This window comes from Cinclus cinclus, chromosome 1, assembly GCF_963662255.1.
Source record: "Cinclus cinclus chromosome 1, bCinCin1.1, whole genome shotgun sequence".
Classification (NCBI taxonomy): domain Eukaryota; kingdom Metazoa; phylum Chordata; class Aves; order Passeriformes; family Cinclidae; genus Cinclus; species Cinclus cinclus.
In genome coordinates this window covers 135789532-135808153 of record NC_085046.1, presented here as the reverse complement: position 1 = coordinate 135808153, position 18622 = coordinate 135789532, and the positions used below count along the sequence as shown (strand labels likewise).

The 18622-nt window shown below is 33.0% G+C and overlaps 1 protein-coding gene across 3 annotated transcripts in view; it reads left to right on the top strand.

Annotated features, from left to right (window-relative positions):
• The window catches only part of CSMD3 (CUB and Sushi multiple domains 3), a 590741-nt gene that overhangs the window by 511173 nt on the left and 60946 nt on the right, over window positions 1–18622 (top strand). For 2 of the 3 annotated variants that reach the window (XM_062491358.1, XM_062491342.1), the window contains 8 exons: window positions 853–933; window positions 2105–2218; window positions 6442–6630; window positions 7020–7166; window positions 9716–9904; window positions 14205–14390; window positions 15236–15430; window positions 17132–17305. In XM_062491358.1, the coding sequence (XP_062347342.1) occupies window positions 853–933; window positions 2105–2218; window positions 6442–6630; window positions 7020–7166; window positions 9716–9904; window positions 14205–14390; window positions 15236–15430; window positions 17132–17305 (1275 nt within the window). The remainder of the gene's footprint in view (window positions 1–852; window positions 934–2104; window positions 2219–6441; window positions 6631–7019; window positions 7167–9715; window positions 9905–14204; window positions 14391–15235; window positions 15431–17131; window positions 17306–18622) is intronic. The other variant, XM_062491350.1, reaches the window with a different exon arrangement.

Below are 18622 nucleotides of genomic sequence, written 5' to 3'. Positions count from 1 at the left end.
ATACTTCATCTTGAATGTGCACTTTAAGAAAGGGAAGACTCAACTGTAGATAAAAATATGTCAAGGTAATTTCTTTTGCCAGATTTCTATGCTAATTGTATTAAGATCAAATCGAATTTTGTCTGTCCAAACATCGACCCATTTTTATTAGATCTCTGGGGAAAAAAAAACCAATCTCTTCATTTTCTGCATACACTTCCTCTACTTATCTTTTTATTTATTTCACATGATTCTCTTGCCTGGTGGTTGCATCATGTGGTAAATCTCAGAAAATTATTTTATGTGAAACTTCAAATAAGAATTTTAAAAGCAGGATTGTTCTATAACACTGTCTGCAGATGATGTGTGTTCCACAACTGTTTATTTATTTGGAAATTTCAAATTCAAAATGCTTCTGTCCCTTACATATGCTGCTTCTTTGTAGAATCTTTGGGACTCCAAAACTTGTATTTATTACAATGTTTCAGAAGTGGAAGAGTTCAACAGAAAAATTGTATTGTTTAAAAAAAAATACCAGAAAAATCCAAAACAAACAAACAAACAAACAAAGAACAATGAAAATTACAAAAATATTTGGTTTTGACTGGGATTGCTCAAGTGAGAAAATTGGCAAAACATTTGTAAACTTCTTACATTATTTACAAAGAGGGGTTAGCAACTAAGACTAAATATCTAATTGAGAATGCAGACACAACTTCCAATGTTTTAATTTCTTTCTTTTGATTATTTTGAAAGTTTCAAAATAAATTGAGTTTTTATGTTTATCCTGCTATTGTGGATATTAAATCAGTTATTTCATAACTATGATAGCTATGTTTGAGAATGTCAACTGTGCTTTGTTCCTGTTTATAGCCTATCAGCTCCGTGTCTGCCAGCCTCCGGCAAATATACCAAATGCTGAAATTCTGGCTGAGGATGACGAATTTGAAATAGGTAATATTAAAACAAACAAATTTTGTTTATGAAATAAACTTGCTGTGCACAAGGTGTTTTTTAAAATGGAAATCATGCTTGTAATATTTTAGATTTTTATTTGAAAATGCAATTTTAAAGAAGTAATTCCTTTTTTTCTTGCTATGTATCCTGAATCGCATTTATGTTTCAGAGATTACATATAAGTAATGCAATAACTCTTTGTAACTGACTTAATTTTAAAATACATTTTTCATAACATTTAATATACAACACTGTATTACACTGAAACATGTAAAACCCACAAGAAAACATGTATACATTCTATATTTTATATAGATTTCTATCTATATAGAATTCTATACCACAATTAAGGTTCTGTGAGCTAAAAAGTGAAATCAAATTTGCAAAAGTTATGAGAATCAGAGAAGGGGATGACATTCTGACTTTCTGAGACATGTCAATAATATAACTTAGCCACCTGTATTTCAAATAAATATGATTTATATGATCTGATTTCAGATGTATGGTCATTTTGCTCATGTGACGGCAAAGAAAATAATTTCTTTTAGTATATGCACCAATATATGATTAGTTACACAGGTCACAATGAGGAATTACTTTTTTGGTTTTTGTTTTTTCTCTGTAATACAGGCCAAAGAGAACTGCTGGGATATGCAAGTTATACTTTTAATGGTCCATAAAATTATATGAATTTTTGGTTTCTTAATTAAAAGGTGACAATTTCTTATTCTCAGAGTGCCAAATCTAGATAGCATTAACAAATCCATTTTCTATTTAATGTTTTTTCCCCTCAGGATTGTATGAATTACTGACTTGATCTTAGACCTTCATTTTGTTCTGTAATGGTTATCCTATAAATTGCTTAAATCTTTGTGGACATTTGGTTCACATAGCATCAGTCAAACCCAGACAACATAGCAAACTATCTAACAAATAATGTGATGAAAAGAAGTGATAGATGCAGCACAGTGTGCAACACAAAGCTGATTTACCACATTTTTTAGACTAATCAAAGTTGTTTATCCCAGAGGTCATTTAGCCGATTGTATGTTATGGTGATAAGAAACTTCATTAATCAATAATGTTTCAGTGCTAAAAGTCTCAGTTAATTGCTGTTTAATGCTTCTTTTGTTTGTTTTTGTTTTGCCCTGTGTGTTTTTCTGAACAGGAGACATAATAAGGTACCAGTGTCAACCAGGCTTTACACTGGTTGGTAACGAGATTCTGACATGCCGGCTAGGGGAAAGACTTCAGATGGATGGACCACCACCTACTTGTCAAGGTTTTCTTTCTTTTTTCTTCTCCTGCTGCCAGATCAGCTCATTGGTGATTCCTTAAATAACTACTGCATCTCTTTACATAGGACAGCATAATGCAACTGTTTCAGACTTTTGACGATTTATCCCAATATATCACTCTTTGTTTTGTTTCATATATGACAGATATTAATGCAAAATAATTAATAATCTTTTAATGAACTTTGGAGGCTGAAGGGGGTGCTCTTCTACTTTGTGAAAATAATTATACAGTTCCTTTTTTATTTTTTTGTGGGGAGTCTGGTAAATAATAAGACTAATTTTCTCAACAACATAATAGTATGAAAAATTACATGGGAATTTTCAAAAATGCTAAATTAACATAGCATAGATTTGGGTGAACAAGCTCACAAAATAATTTTTCAGTTCCGTTTCAAGTACTTCCATTTTTTTATTCAATGTATTCTAAAAATATATTATCTCTGTGTGTGTGTGTGTGTGTGTGTGTGTGTGTGTGTGTGTGTGTGTGTGAGTTAGTGTGTTTGTTCATTTTTCTCTTATTGAGAACAGCAGAGAGAGAATGCCATCTCATTGTCAAGGTTAAAATTATTACAGTCCTGCCAGCTCCTAACATTATACTTTAAATCAGTTTTTATTAGGCTGAAATTTGGATTGTTATGCTAGAATATAATTTTTCCATAATTAAAAAAAAAAAAGAAACAAGAAAAAGGTGAGATTTTTCTTTCATACCAAACTGATAAGGGAACAAATTAAGATAGGCCTTGCACATGCTCCATTAAAAAAAATAGAATCTCTTTGAAATTCCAGTCATGGGCATGAGTTTATGTTTTCCTGCTAATTCTTCCATTTGTATCTGGAAGGATAATCAAGCACAAAGAGTTATGAACATGTATGATGAAGCCTTTTAAAGAAAAAAAAAGACCAAACCAAAACACCGCAGCCTCATAAAAGTATAAGTTATGTAAAGATAAGCCATTTTGGATTCTGCTGGTTTCTGTGATATTCCTTTGTTTCCATCTGTTCCTGAGCTTAGTATTCTAACATCTACAACAGGATTAAAATCCTTTCCCAAATCAGTCATAATAAGTGTGTTTAGTTTACATTTGTATTATATGAAAAATACTGCCATCTGTTTTTTTCTACCAATCTGATATTCTGGTGTGTCCTTCTCCAGTTGTTTTAATTCGTTAGCATATCTATAAAACACTAATGATGAAAGATTTGTTTGGCAATAGTAAATTAATTGTGATTACTGCATTTACAAGTAAAACTAATATTTTACTGTTTCTTAGAAATTTCTAAAGTTATAAAATTGTGCACAGCGTGCATGTTAAGAACTGAACATCAGAATATTAATTTTTAGGAATTTATTATTACTGTAATATTCACCTAAGCTTTCAGCTGAGAGTTAAAAAAAAAAAACCTTGTATAAATATACTCTTTTCCTCCATTCCTGGAAAGCTGAAAGGGTCTACTCTTGCAACTGAATAACTGTTTCCCCCTGATTTTACGGACAAAATTATGCAGAAGTCAAAATCACCCACAGCAATGAGTCTGCTTCTTAAACATTCAAAGTGAAATTGAAATGTGAGCTTCATAAGAACTTTTTCTCTGATAATTTTTTGAAAATCCAGTCATTTAGTTACATAAAAATGTGTCTAGAAATAGCTTCCAACACCCCAATTTTAATTTAAGTCCTTACTTGGCAGATGTATTGCATTTAATAGGTGGAAAACCATAGTAACTTCCAGGCATTGCTTTAAATGTTAAAATGATGTAATATTAGATAGGGAAAATAGAGACTTATGTGGTGATCCTGAGGCATTGTCTCAGTGCGTGTTTGTTAAAGGCATATTTGTATTCAGTGCAAGGCCCAAGACAAAAGCTCAGGAGTGATGACTTCAGTTAACCACAGTTAATCTTCTGTGTCAGATAAGAATGCTAAACTTTGTTTCCAATGCTAACTATTAAATTGGTGGTCGTATAACTTCTGTTTTAAGCAGAATGAAATTCACATGGTCTTCAGAGTTAGAGTCAGAAAATTAAAAAGAAAATTCCAAAGGAATATCTCAAATTGTGTTAAAGTGACCAGTCCAACTGGCAACCTAGAATAAGCAGCAGCATGCCTTCTTTTATATTTATTTATATAAAGTCTAGGTTTGAAGATCACATGATATATGTTAAATTTCAGTAATGAAAGATGAATAGAGAGCTTTGTGGAATCTAAAGGCAGCAAAAATACATGCAAAAATTTTACTGTCTTTCATGATTTTGCTGTATGGTATTGGGCTATGGATAAGCTTACTTCATTGTGTAGAATATAACACACTGTGTAAGAGTCACAAAGAAAAGTCTCAGTTTTCTGTCCGTTCATATTAATTCTAGTTTACTAATTATTTTCACTGGGTAGAGCATATGTTGTTTTTTTTTTTTTTTAACTTAATACTGTTACTTCCGGATGCTTTAACCCTGTGCATATGTTATGTGCTTTAGCCAGTGTAAAGTAACATTTGATTGAATTTTTCTTTAATTTTTGACTTGAAATAAATTGATACCAGCATTCAAAATTAACCCATAAATAAGTCTGAAGAATGCTGCTGAGAAGAATTTAAGTAACAATATATTATTCTTAAATCTAAGGTATTGCAGCAAAGATATACAAGACAAATGAAGAATTCCTACAAATAAAATGGCAGAAAACTATATTTAATATTTATTCAGTAATTCTAATTATGAAAATACTTTTTCGAATCATATTTAGTACTATTTAAAACTATGTTACTTTTTTTTCCCTCTGTTTTTCTCTAGTGTGAGTCAGTTGGATGAGCATTTCTTAAAATTCTTGAAGATTTCCTTTAGGTGTGAAGATAGTCACTAGATTTCACAAGTTTAGCCAATTTCCATCATCTTGTTTAGTTTAAACAGATTATTGTCCAAACAAAGCATGCAAGTTTGCCCTTAATTTTCCTTTAAATTGGCTTCTATATTCAGGATAAAAATGGAAATTTAAGAGTAAGTAGATTCAGACTCTATTTTGCATCATAATAAGGGGACCCTAAGAAAATTCTTTAATGGAGAATCTTAACTGTATCTCAGATACATTTTCTCTGATTCACATAAAGCTTAGCTACCCAATTCCCAAGGGAATCTGTTTAACAGAAACAAGTCTTTAAGATCTCTATAAAATTCCTGAGAGGCGTTTAGCTGAAAATCCTGGAATTAAGAACAGTTTGCAAGGCAAAACCAGATGCAAATAAACGAGTGCAGCCTGACTACTGTTGTGCTCTTCCTGCCACACATTTTTATATAAAAATATGCCTGTATGTACATATAAAGCTGAGAAGATTACTTAGTTAATTTTCTTGAGATATGTGTCACAACTGGCACAGCACTGTAGTTTGGCAGCCAGATTCCAGCCATATGAGTTTTGTTAAGTGGGATGGAGATGGTGTATTCCATCTCTTCTTGAGTAATTGAAACATACACAGGACATGAGGAGCAACTTTTGAAGTTTAGCAATTAGATGGTAATTTGCAACTGAGATACAAATATTTTTTTTTAAATATATGAGCACATACAGTTTTTCAAGTGCAGTTTGGATGAGTTTGCAGTGGGTTGGACTAGATGACCTTCAAAGGTCACTTCCAACCCAAATATTCTAAGATTCTTACAAAGTCTTTTTTATGGGGATAAATACTCTTTTTCTCTCCCTTTCTCTGCATTTTGTATTCTTTTTCTCTCTTCATAGTTCAATAACTTTCTCAATATAAAACCTGATTTTTGTAATTAATGAGACAATATTATTTCCGCTGTTCTTGAGAAAACTAAGATTCTATTATTTTTCTTGTGTAACTCAGGACTAACTCATTTTCATGTAGGAGTTAGTTGTCAATACAAAAATATTTCAAAACTCCTGTTTAGCAGTGTGAGGTTCTGAATATGCTGAAGGCATTTGTTCATATATCATGAAGCAAACATATTTTTTTGAAAACACTGCCAATAACATGGTAATGTCAACTGTTTGTATTTAATGAGAATATTATTCTTGTAAACTTAGTGAATCCAGCTTAATTCAAAATTAAATTCCTTCATCATATTTTAAATCACTGTTCTATTTAAGAAAATAGAATGAGCAATGCAGTTCTTTTAAACTTGGGAAAATCTTGTCAATCACATGAAATAGAAATAATGGGCTTTAGATTTTTTTGCCAATTTTTCTGTTTCACAGTGCTCTGTCCAGCCAATGAAATGCGTCTGGATTCAACAGGCGTAATACTGAGCCCTGGATATCCTGACAGCTACCCAAACCTCCAGATGTGTGCATGGACCATTACTGTGGAAAAGGGTTATAATATCAGCATGTTCTTTGAATTCTTCCAGACAGAAAAGGAGTTTGATATACTTGAAGTTTTTGATGGTAACTATAGGATGCATAATTTAAGATTATACTTCATCTTTATAATTTCTTTTATATTGCTTCTGTCTAATTACTATTGTTTATGCCTATAATATTTTTTAAGCATAAAAAATCTTAAGGAATTATTTTAATTTGTTATGGTAAAAAGAACTGAATTAGTTGATTTTAAAATTGTACTGCATGCTATACTTAGACATAATTTTTCTTTTGAGCAGATATATAGCTTCCAGTTATAACATATTTCAATTTTTAAATTCAAATTAATTTTCCATTTGCTGGAAAGATGTTTTGCATGTATATTAATTGTGTGCATATAGTTCATTGTATGTTATTTTAAACTTTGTAACTCCTTTTTTTTCCTTCTTTTTTTTCCTTTCTTTTGTACCAAGGACCAAATAGTCACAGCCCACTACTCATATCTCTCAGCGGGGACTACTCATCTTCTCTAAATATAACCAGCAATGGTCATGAAGTGTTTCTCCGGTGGTCAGCAGATCATGGCACCAATAAAAAGGGTTTCAGGATAAGATATATAGGTATGCAAATGTGACTTTCTGTAATGTGCATAAAATTCCAACATGGAATGTTTGTTTATGTGAAAAGGGTAATATAAGCTATGTTTGGTATCGTTAATTAACCAAACTGGAAGGAAATCCAATCTGTTCTATTTATATGAACCTCATCTTGTGAGGTAAAACCCTCCCCCCTCATATATGCTTGGTTTAGAATTAATAAAAGACAGGGCTTCAAAATGGCATAAGCCAGTACTAAAAAATAAAAGAAGTTTCCGCCTTCTCTCTCCCATTTAAGTGCACTTGTATGCCTCTTCATACTGGGGTATTTTTCTAACTAGATCTTTATGTAATTCATTGTTAAGAATTTTGGTGGGACAGGAGAAAGCATTGCAACAAAGTGGAGTGAACCACGAGGAAACAGAAAACCCTGAAGTGTTGAACTCTTTAATTTAAGGTTCAACAGAAGCAGCAATCAACATTAAAAGAGATAGATCAGCATGTTAGAAAGCCAGTATTTTATGTGCTATTAATTCAAATTAGCATATTTATGAATGGTGTATGGAAATGTTACCTGACAAAGTTAGATGTTAGCAAAATTCCTTTTACAGATTATCCAATATATATTTTACTGGAAAATTATTTTAATTAGTCAAGATAAAGTAGATTTGTTGCAATTTACAGCAATTGCACAAGATCTATATTTGAATTTTTTATGGTGACCAAAGCTATGAAATACACACAAGGAAAAGTGCTGAGGATAGTATCTGTAGATATAAGACAAGTTATTGACATAAAGTGGTTTCATTTCACAAGGTGGATAAAGAAATAAAGAATAAGCAAAAAATTCTTTCTTCTGTGTTGGTTTGGGTTTTTTTTGTTTTTTTTCACATAATTTTTTTGGCTGCTTCACAACTGAAGAAAAATAATTAGAGTAATATCTATATTAAGGATTAAATAATTAGGATCATATGTGAAACTGTATCGTCTTTCCCTTTCGGAAAGGACAGTTTTCTCAGACTTAAAATGTTGTTAATTTGGTAAAACTCACTGTTTACTCAACATAAAATAATATACGGTAACAATTTTAATTTTCTGTAGTCCCTTTTGGATCTGTTAAAAGAGAAAGAAGAGAAAATTCTTCCAAGTCTTTCCTTACAGGCAGTGAGAGAAGTGTTGAGAGCAGGCAGGAAATATTTTCTAGTGATCTGTTTCACACAGAAAATACTGGTATGTCTTAATACACTAAAGCAGAGGTCTCTCGATCTTTGATTCTTTCAGGAAAGTATAGTCAGGAGATATTTGGTGTAAGGAAGAAAATACCTTCATAGTATGCAATCTGAAAGATATAGCAGTAGTCCTGATTCTGCTCTCTGCTTTAATATATTTAATAAATATTTGTTGTAAAAAAACAGCCATATGACTCCATTCTGGTCAGAGGAAGCTTTCACGTGAGAAAAACACTGACCTGAAGTAAGTCATGAGACATGGAAATATTCAAAGAGCAAGTGAAGCAGCAGTTCTCTATTTGCCTGAGAAAATAAATATCAAGTTATCAATGTTTCTTCAAAGCATAAAGGAAGCACTTTGGAACAAAATTCCAGCACAGTTTTCTTTCCTACAAAAAGGGAAACCAGCCTTTAGGGCTAGCAGCCATTAATCAAATTAATCAGAGACCAAGTTAAACTTTTACACAAACAAAATTCCTCTTAAAGGGGTTATCAGGTTATAAGAGCCTTCTGGTCCACCCCTATGACAAGATAGCCAAACCTCAATGAACAAGGGATATAAAGGAAACATAGTAAGTAACCAGTATTTAATGTCAGAGTTGTTAAGTACATAAATTACTTCAGATTATAAAAACTGTAACTCCTACAAATACTTTTTGCTCTCATAATGATTTACAGTTTTTTATATTCTCTAGATCAGACTTCTGTGAGACTTAATGTCTTCTGAATAAATCAACAACTAAAAGCAGATTCAGCAATTTGCCATGGATTTATGGTGATGGTCATAAATAACATAAAAATCTATTTTAAATATTTTACTTCACTTTAGTTCAATGTATCACAGAACTTAAATGTAAGACCTTATATAGCACCAGAAAGAAAGTACTATTTAAAAATAGTTATGTTCAGGATGTACTGGTTGTTTCCTTCTTTCAAAAATTTTTACACTACTGAGATGTATATAATTGCAATAAATTTCCTCATACACTAAAGTTCAGTAGCTTATTTGATTTAAAAAGAAGATAGTAAAAAACAAACAAACAGACAAAAACCAAACCACAAAGCTATAGACAACCATAAAAGTGAGCTGTAACTATTTTTGGAGGCTCCTGGAACCTGAATCTTCTAAAGCCCTTATGAAGCTTTATTTTTATCACTTTTATATTTTGTGAAATTTTTCATTGCACGCATTACTGGTACATATAATACAACTTTTAATTGTTTTTAATGCTAATGGTTTCTCAGAGTCCAAGCAGATGTCCACTGAGTTCCACAAGAATTTCTCAAGAATTGTTTCCTGAATTCTAAAGACATATTTTATTCATTCAATATTTGTGTTTGAAGCTCTCTACTGTAGCACCCCGGAGTCGCCCCCGCACGGTTTCATTGTCAGTCAGACAGGTGGACAGCTCAACAGCATGGTTCGCTGGGCTTGCGATCGCGGCTTTCGGCTCATTGGGAAAAGTACTGCCGTATGCAGGAAGTCTCCATATGGGTATTACTCGTGGGATGTTCCAGTCCCTGCTTGTCAAGGTAAGCTCTTTTATGTAAAAAAAAAAAAAAAAAAAATAATATATATGCTCTAAGAAACTTTCTTTTTCTAATGTAAGCCATCAGTTTTCTGACTTAAAATGGATAGCAGGGAAATATTTTGTGGTCATAATTCTGTGCCAGAATTTGTCAACCTCGTAAAAACAAATGCAGTTTTAAGAAACAGTATTTAAAGAGGAGATAATAAGACTGACATACAAAAATCAGTGCTTTACCATTTAGTGAAGAATATTTAAGTACTTCATTGTAGTCTAATAATAATTTCTGAAATGCTGATGTTCTTTGAGAACTAATACAACTAAGATTTTCCAAGGACTGTGTTTATTTTTTATGTGTATCTTTGGAACTCGAACTATGTTCTGAAGTTTGTGAAAACATAATAGATTTTAATGTTTCACTTTGATTAATAATATTGCCCAAGGTGACATATAGTGACCAAACATTTCTGTGATAGATCTATTTTTTGGGAATTTTGGATAGTTCCTATTGTCATTTTTTCCTGCCAAAGTATCTGATGTGGCAATAACTTTTTCTGATATTTTCACACTTTCACCTAACTAAAAGGTAATTTTCATAGAATCATACAAGGGTTTACATGGAAGGGATCTTAAAGATGTAGTTCCAATCCTACTGGGATGGGCAAGAGCACTGTTCACTTGACCAGGTTACTTATAGCCAGTCCAACCTGGCCTTGAACACTTCCAGGGATGTGCAACCACAACTTCTCTGGGCAACTTTTCAGTGCAAGTTTCCACAAATGTGAAATTCAGCTCAAAACTGCTGTAGACAAAAATGCCATTGGGTGACCCTTGGGAGGTCTGTTGTTTATATAAAAGCCTGTTATCAAGCAATGCTGTTTGTCACCTTGTTTCTTAAAAAAATAAGGTTAAGGGAGGGACATATTTTACTTGTGCCACAAGATTGACTACTAACATGGATAATATGACTCAAAATTTACCAAGTTTTAACTTTTTGTTGTGTCCCCTGCCCTGTTGCTGTCAGGCAGGGGAAAGTTCCAAGGTTTGTGAGTGCTGGCCTTTGGGGCACTCAGCTTCATGGTTTCTCACAGAAACCTGCAGTTTCCAGATGGCATAAAAAGATGGGGAGAGCAGCTCAGACTTTTTCCACAGGATTTATTATAGTCTGTGAAGGGGTCAGGTTACAAATCCAAAGATGGGGGATCACACATGTACTTTAACAGGGTTTGGGGGGATCACAAGTAAACCAATGGAAAACAGGGTTAACACATTTTGGCCAACTACATTATCTTTCTTTGTTTGGGACAACCAATTATAAGGAATCAAACCTAACCAATAATATTCAAAAAAGATAAGAAGAAGAGGTTACATTTTTTCAAACATGGGTCATCTAAGCAAGTAGTTTTTCTTATCTCAAAGGAGGTTCCAGGGGGCCCTCGCAGGGCTGTCTGCAGAGAGATTCGTCTCCTCTACACCAAGTCACTAATGGAGATTTTTGAATACTGAAGGAGTAATTAATCTCAGTGGTAGATATAGAACATCTCAAGTTGCAGCTAGAATGTATCTGATATATATTTTACTGATTCGTAAAAGAGACAGAATGTGAATTATGTGTGTTACATGAATAAGCAATATTGTAGAATGTGTTGATGCTTAGGATTGTCATCATTGCTGTTTACATGTTACAAATATTTTGCAAGTGAATATTAATTTTATGCAGTGCTGAATGCTGGCCCTGTTGTAACACAGTGGACATTGTTTGGGCATCTCTTGTAATTGTCTCAAAGTTCTTATTATCATTAACCTGCTTTTGAGGGAAGAGGTTAAACCAGGCCAGTTCTGCAGCAAAGACTGTTATTTGGTTATAACTTGGTTATAGTAGATATCATGGAATGGAGAGATTTGTCTAATCTTCAATCCAAGATATTGAGGTATTTAAGAAGTAATAAACATGTTCACATGTTTTCATTTTGGTGTCATAGAATTTGTTTCTTTCTTTGGTGACAGCAAGTGAAATAGTAGTTTTATCAGATGTTCAGTAAAAGGTGGAAGATGGACATTCTTATTTAATTAGCTTGTCACTTTTTATCTTATTGGGGTCATGTCCTCATACCCGCAAGAGGTTTGAATTCAATTATAGTTTCTTGGGGTCTTCAATTTCTTAATCACAGTTCTGTAATTTTCTTCTAAATGTGTGTTTTTCTCTAGTTCGCAATAGATACTGTGACATTAGGTGTAAATTCTTATGGTTGCCAAGCAAATTAGAAATAGTTTTCTGTGATCTTTTGAGCAGAGTATGTCTGTACTGTGGTCTTTGGCTTTTCTTTTTCTTAAATTTCCATGTCATATGCAAGGGTTTTTTAATGGCAATGCAAGAATATTTTAACATTGATTTTTACACCTCTGTTCTACAAGTTGTTATAGGATTGGCACTTTACCTGTGTCTTAGCTGTGATTATTAGCTTCAGTACGGTGCCACACAGTTGTTACATTGCTTATGAAGCAAATCAGTTCTATGTCAGATCAGCTCCCAGTAGGAGCAAAAATAGATTGCATTCTTTTTTTTTTTTTTTAACAAGTATTTATACGTAGTCTGAGAGGATTAACTTTCCTGTGTGGGCATGATAGCTACTTTCTTAGGGCTCAAGATTTGACTTCAAAGTAAGGTAGTTCAGACTTAAATGACTAAGCTCTTTTTTTTTCACCTTTTTTTTTTTTTTTTTTTTTAATCTGACCTACATTAGATATATGGATTTAGAATGTGGAAAAGGGTTAGTTTTGATTTTTATTCCCAAAACAGACAGAGCATTATTTAGAACTATAACTTCTCTTGTTATATTATTTTTATTAAAGAAAAGAAAAAAAGTAGCAGCTTATACTTTTATTTGCAGTTTTCAACTTTCTTCTCTAAGAGATAGAGGGACCAGCAAGGAGAGGTGCTATGCTGGATCTTTTTCTCAGAAGCAAGCAGTAAAGCTGAAGGGTGCAGTGACTGTGAAATTATAGAGTACAAAATCCTTAGAGCAGTGAGAAAGCTGGATGCTGGCTAGCCTTGACTTCAGAAGAGCAGAATTTGGCCACTTCAGGTATTTGCTTTCTAGAGTACCACGGAATAAAGCCTGAGATTTAAGAGCGGACCAAGATAACTGGTTAATAGTCAAAAGATCACTTCTTCCAATCTCAGGAATGTTGCATCCTCAGAAATGTTGTCAGAGAGAAAGTCAGGTAGAAACTTCAGGACCCCTGCCTGGATGAGCAAGGAGCTCCAGGTCAAAACAAAATTAAAACAACACCTAGAGAGAGTGGAAGCAAGGACAGATATATTGGTGATAAAATGAAGGCTAAGCAAATTGTGGGCCCTCTCCAGAAGGACACAGGAAACCTGGTTACCTGGGACATGGACACCTAAGGTACTCAGCAGTGGTTTTGACTCAGTCTTGGCTGACAAGTGCTTCAGTCTCGCTTCACAAGTCATGGATGACAAAGACGAGAGCCAAAAGAGGCCTGCAGGAAACTTGGAGAGAGACTTTTTACAAGGGTATGCAGTGATAGGATAGGTGGGAATGGCTTCAAAGTGAAAGAGGATCAGTTCAAATTGCACATCAGGAGGGAATTCCTTACTGTGAAGGCGGTGAGTCACTGGAACAGGTTACCCAGAGGAGCTGTAGATGTCCCATCCCTGGAAGTGTTCAGGTCAAGGCTGGGCTGGGCTTTAAGCAACCTGATCTAGTAAATGATGTTCCTGCCCATTTCAGAGGAATTGGAACTAGATCTGTAAGGCCCTTTTCACCCCAGGACATTTTATAATTCTGTGATTCAATATTTTCAAAAGGGTATTTCCATTCTGCTTTCCAGGTGGTAAAAATAGAATGTTGGAAGATAATTTCAGTGATTTACCAGGGGTCACAAAGTACAACTAACAGAAGAAATCTGAATATAAACCGTATTACTTTTTCTCAGATTGGTTCCTTACTAATTCAAGCATGCTAGTCATATTTTTTTCCCAGATATTTTCAATTCCCTTCACTTTATTATCTTCTGCATTTTGAATTGTTATCTGCAGAGTTATGAACCATTGTTCTTATTTTTTACTTCCTCTATTAAAATGCAAAAGCTTAATTGGATTCAATTCCCTAAAATTTTAAGAGACTTTATTTTGCATGCTTAAAACACACACTAATGAGTTAATTTTTTTTTTTTTTTTAATGAATTTAAGACTAGTGATTTTGCAATGCTTAAGCTCTCTGAGGTCAGTGGAAACTTATATTGAAGGCATAAAAAACTTTTTCTTTCTCTTTACTCAGCAATATCTTGTGGAATTCCTAAAGCTCCACTAAATGGTGGGATATTAACTACAGATTACTTAGTTGGCACCCGTGTTACTTATTTTTGCAATGATGGATATAGGCTATCAGCCAAAGAGCTTACTACTGCAGTCTGCCAACCAGATGGTACCTGGAGCAACCACAATAAAACACCTCGCTGTGTAGGTGAGTAACATGTGAAAAGTGTCTGGTGAGTAAAAACCTGTCTGTACGTTTTGTTCATTTATTCAGAGCACAAATCTTTACATGAGTTAAACTTTCATCTTCAGGTTACTTTAATCTATGAATTATTTCTGGTACTAAATAATTATCAAATACATATATGAAGTGTATGTAACTAAGACATGCTGAAATCTAACAGCATAAGCAGAATAAACATGCTAGAAGTTATAGAATACAATCAAACTCATACCTCTTTCCAAAAAACCAATGAAAATAGAGAAAAAACAAAGTGGCAAAAATCGTTATGCTTCTACACTATTTTTTATTCTATTAGCATTTTAGAATCTTTTTTGTTCCATTTCTGGAGGGAGAACACTTAGAATTAAGAAATGAGACAAAAATATATAGGTGTTGAAATAACAACTTGGATATGGACATTACTTTTTCCATCACCAATGTGCAGCCTCTGAAAGAAGTCTTTAATATCTCATCATTTACCTGAATAGAAAAATAATTTCTCCATTTAAATGTACTTAAAATTTTAGTAAAGATGCTTGATGTAAGATGTCACAGAAGGTCAACCTATAGTGAATTCAACCATGGCATAGCTCCTATCTACACCTACACCAACTGCATCACTCTGAATACACTATCCCTTCTCTTTCTGGATGATTATTAATTAAATGAAACAACTCATACCCTCTAACCACAGGCAATTTCAAACGCAGTTTTAGTTTTCAAAGTATATGTGACTGTTTAAAATATATTTTTGATTAGTGATGGTACAGATTTTCCCAATTTGCCTGCACTAAGCCACCAATAATTATGTCTTTTTGTTGTTTTGGAAGTTGTTACATGTCCAAGCATCAATTCTTTTACCCTGGAACATGGAAGATGGAGAATAGTGAACGGTTCACACTATGAGTACAAAACAAAAGTGGTTTTCAGCTGTGATCCTGGGTATTATGGTTTGGGACCAGCATCTATCGAGTGTCTTGCTAATGGCACCTGGAGTTGGAGAAATGAGCGGCCTTACTGCCAAAGTGAGTACATGTTGTATCTGCATCTGCTGAACATATTTCAGGATTTTTTTTTTTTTTGGTGAATTAGAAATCTACTAATTTAGTATTGAAAACTAAATTAGAAAAAGTGTTTCTTGGTTGGAATTCCTGGGTATCCTAAAGGTTGATATTTACAAATAGAAAACATTAGATTTAGTGACCAGGACATGTCTGTAGGTGCAATTCAGGAGTTTAAGGGTCCCTGAATTTGTAAAGGTAAAAACAGAATATTTTGCTATATGTTTATTTTAGGTCAGGGATGCTGTAAAATCTTGAAAACTGGAAAACCTTTGTATCCTATCTGCACACTTGATAAACAAAAGAATCTCTCCTTTCAGGTAGTTACCATGTAGTGTGCATTTGCACATATCCACATCATTCTTACCATTAGCTGGTATAATTGATAACCTGCAATATTTAATTTAAAAAAATAGATAGTTAATATTCAGATATTTAAACTAAATAAAGACATTGCTATAATTGTGTTTCCCTCCCCTATGGCTGTGAAAAGCACATTTCTTTATAAATTTACACTTAGAGATCTCTTTTTCAAAACTGTAGTTTGGTTATACTTTGAAGCAGCAAAACTCTTTCCCTTTATGAAGCACATTGTGATGTACCCTCTGACAGAACTGTGTACCCAGGGATAGAACTGTGCTTTTGGTTCCTGTATCAGAAATTTGTTTATCTGCATGGTTATTTATAAATACAAAAATATCTAAAAAGTATGTAGACAAGCCAGATAACTATGGCTTAACATGCATTTATAATTTATTGACAATATAAATGGAAAAAAAGAGGTTTAGAAATACAATTTCAAAGACAAATTAATTAAACTGGAAATTAACCTTAATTTTGAGTTTTTTATAACCAGAAATCTAACATATAATTTAGAGAAGTTTTTAGTCAATTGCAATATTTCATCTCTGCTAGTGTTAAGAATACTTTGCATATGTCTGTATCTATGTCTCTGTGTATATATATTCTACATACTAAATTTATATTTTCATCTCTTTTTGCTTTAATTGATAAACTCTTTTTTACCTGTGTTTTGAGGAGCTTTCTTTGAAATATTATTGCTTATTTTCTTCTAGGCAAAAAGTGTGCTACCTAATTTCAGCCTCTTATTTACTACTCATAAATAGTTTATGATAATTATTAAAAGAAAATTGACAAAGAAAAATATTATTTTGACTGAAAAGACTTTCAATTGTAAATAAATTGCAATAAATTCTATCAATATCATTCACTCTTTATAAAAATATAATGTGTAAATGCTAGGGTAAGGATTTGGTTATGACCTTGAAGATCAAAATGGCCCCTTCCCAAAGAAGAATAACTAAATCTGATAGCAATTTAGATGTTCCATTATGCAGAAAGTACTTGATAAAACCAAGGTAATTAATCAGCATTTAATAATGTTCTGAGTGGCTTTTTTAATTTTACAGAAATTATTTTGTTATTCCTTCTCTCTTAAGTATATTTTTTGGGGAAGGAATAGTTTTTGTTGTTTGCAGGTTTTAAATCTATGATTTCTACAGGTTTCTCCAAAATACTTCAAGGTGAGAAATTTATTTATGGGATTGACTGGTTGATAAGTATTGTTGGTTGATAGGCATTATTGTATGTGTGTTTGTGATTCTCAGTTGCACACTTGTGTTTTATTTTTGTTTTGCCATGAAGTTATTTCCTGTGGAGAACTTCCTACACCTCCAAATGGAAATAAGATTGGAACTCAAATCACATATGGATCTACAGCTATATTCACTTGTGACTCAGGATACATGCTAGTTGGCTCTGCAGTGAGGGAATGTCTGTCATCTGGACTCTGGAGAGGAATTGAGACCAGATGTTTAGGTATGGATGGTACTATCATGACTTGTCCATTTTCTTTCTCTCTAGGAGACAAAAGTAAGCATCTTTTGCAGACAAGCAGACAAAATCTGCTTGTCTTTCTATTGGCAGATACACTGAAGAGAGCTCTGAATGTGTGTGGTTGGACTGCAATTTTTTTCACATCAAATTAGAACTATGCTTATATTTTTTTTAAAATTTTAATATCTTCACAACTTGCAAAATCTGTGTTACTGTGTTTTTGTATGTGCATTTAGGGTAGAACTATCCATAAACAGCAAGACAGATTGATTCCTTATGTGTCAGCTCTAATACATATCCTCAGTAAAACATCTGCATAGTAGATCTGAACTAAGTAGTAGTGTCATAGAATTAAACTGTGTTCTTGAAAAGATACAGAAGGAGGAAAAATAAAGTTTGTGGAAACTTTGACAGGACTACTGCAGACTTATTTCTGAGAGAAAGCCAGTATCCAGACACTTTTTACAGAATTTCAGACCCTTGTACAAGGTTAGGCATAGTCTCTTATTTAATATATGCAGACACCGTTGCCTGAATTATTTATGAATAAAATAAACACATGAAACACATCAGGGCTTCTTTCTGATTCATAATCATGTGAACCTTGAGCTGTGTTATTGTATTTACTGTAGAGACATAGGTTTTAACTCTGTATCTAACCAAATTTTTTATTTCAGTTGAAATCAAAAGTATATTAACATTCTGATTTAGAATGAAATATACGTCATATTGTATCTTATTATTTTTAGAGGCATGAACAGATAACAGAAAATTCATAAGCTGATACGTTCAGAAAACTGAACAAATATATGCATTAAATATGGGATTATGTTGTAATATATATTTGCACAGATTGCCATTTGCCTTTTTAAACTATTTTTCATCCCAAATAATTTGTCTTCTGTTAAACAGTGTTATTTGCTAATGTTCACTTAAGTGAATGACTCATGAATGAGCAAAAGTGTTGCTTATCAAGCTACAAGTCTGCAGCTGGAATGTTCTCTGACATACAGCAGAGAGGGATGTTGGCTTTGGTTTTGTATCACTTTAACAATGGAAACCATTTAACAGAGGAAGAGGAAAAAAGAAGACCTTCATTTTTAATATTCTTTTCCTTCTAATTGTCAGCAATTACAAGATGTTCTAAATATAAATTTTTGAAGCACCATAGTATGTGCATAATCAAAATGTTCTGCTTTTTTTCTCTTTTGCCTGTTTGTTTTCGTTTTAACTGATTTCTCTGCAGAAGTTACAGCGGTTGAAATTTGGAGAAATGTAAAAAATTTCTTCAGAGAAATA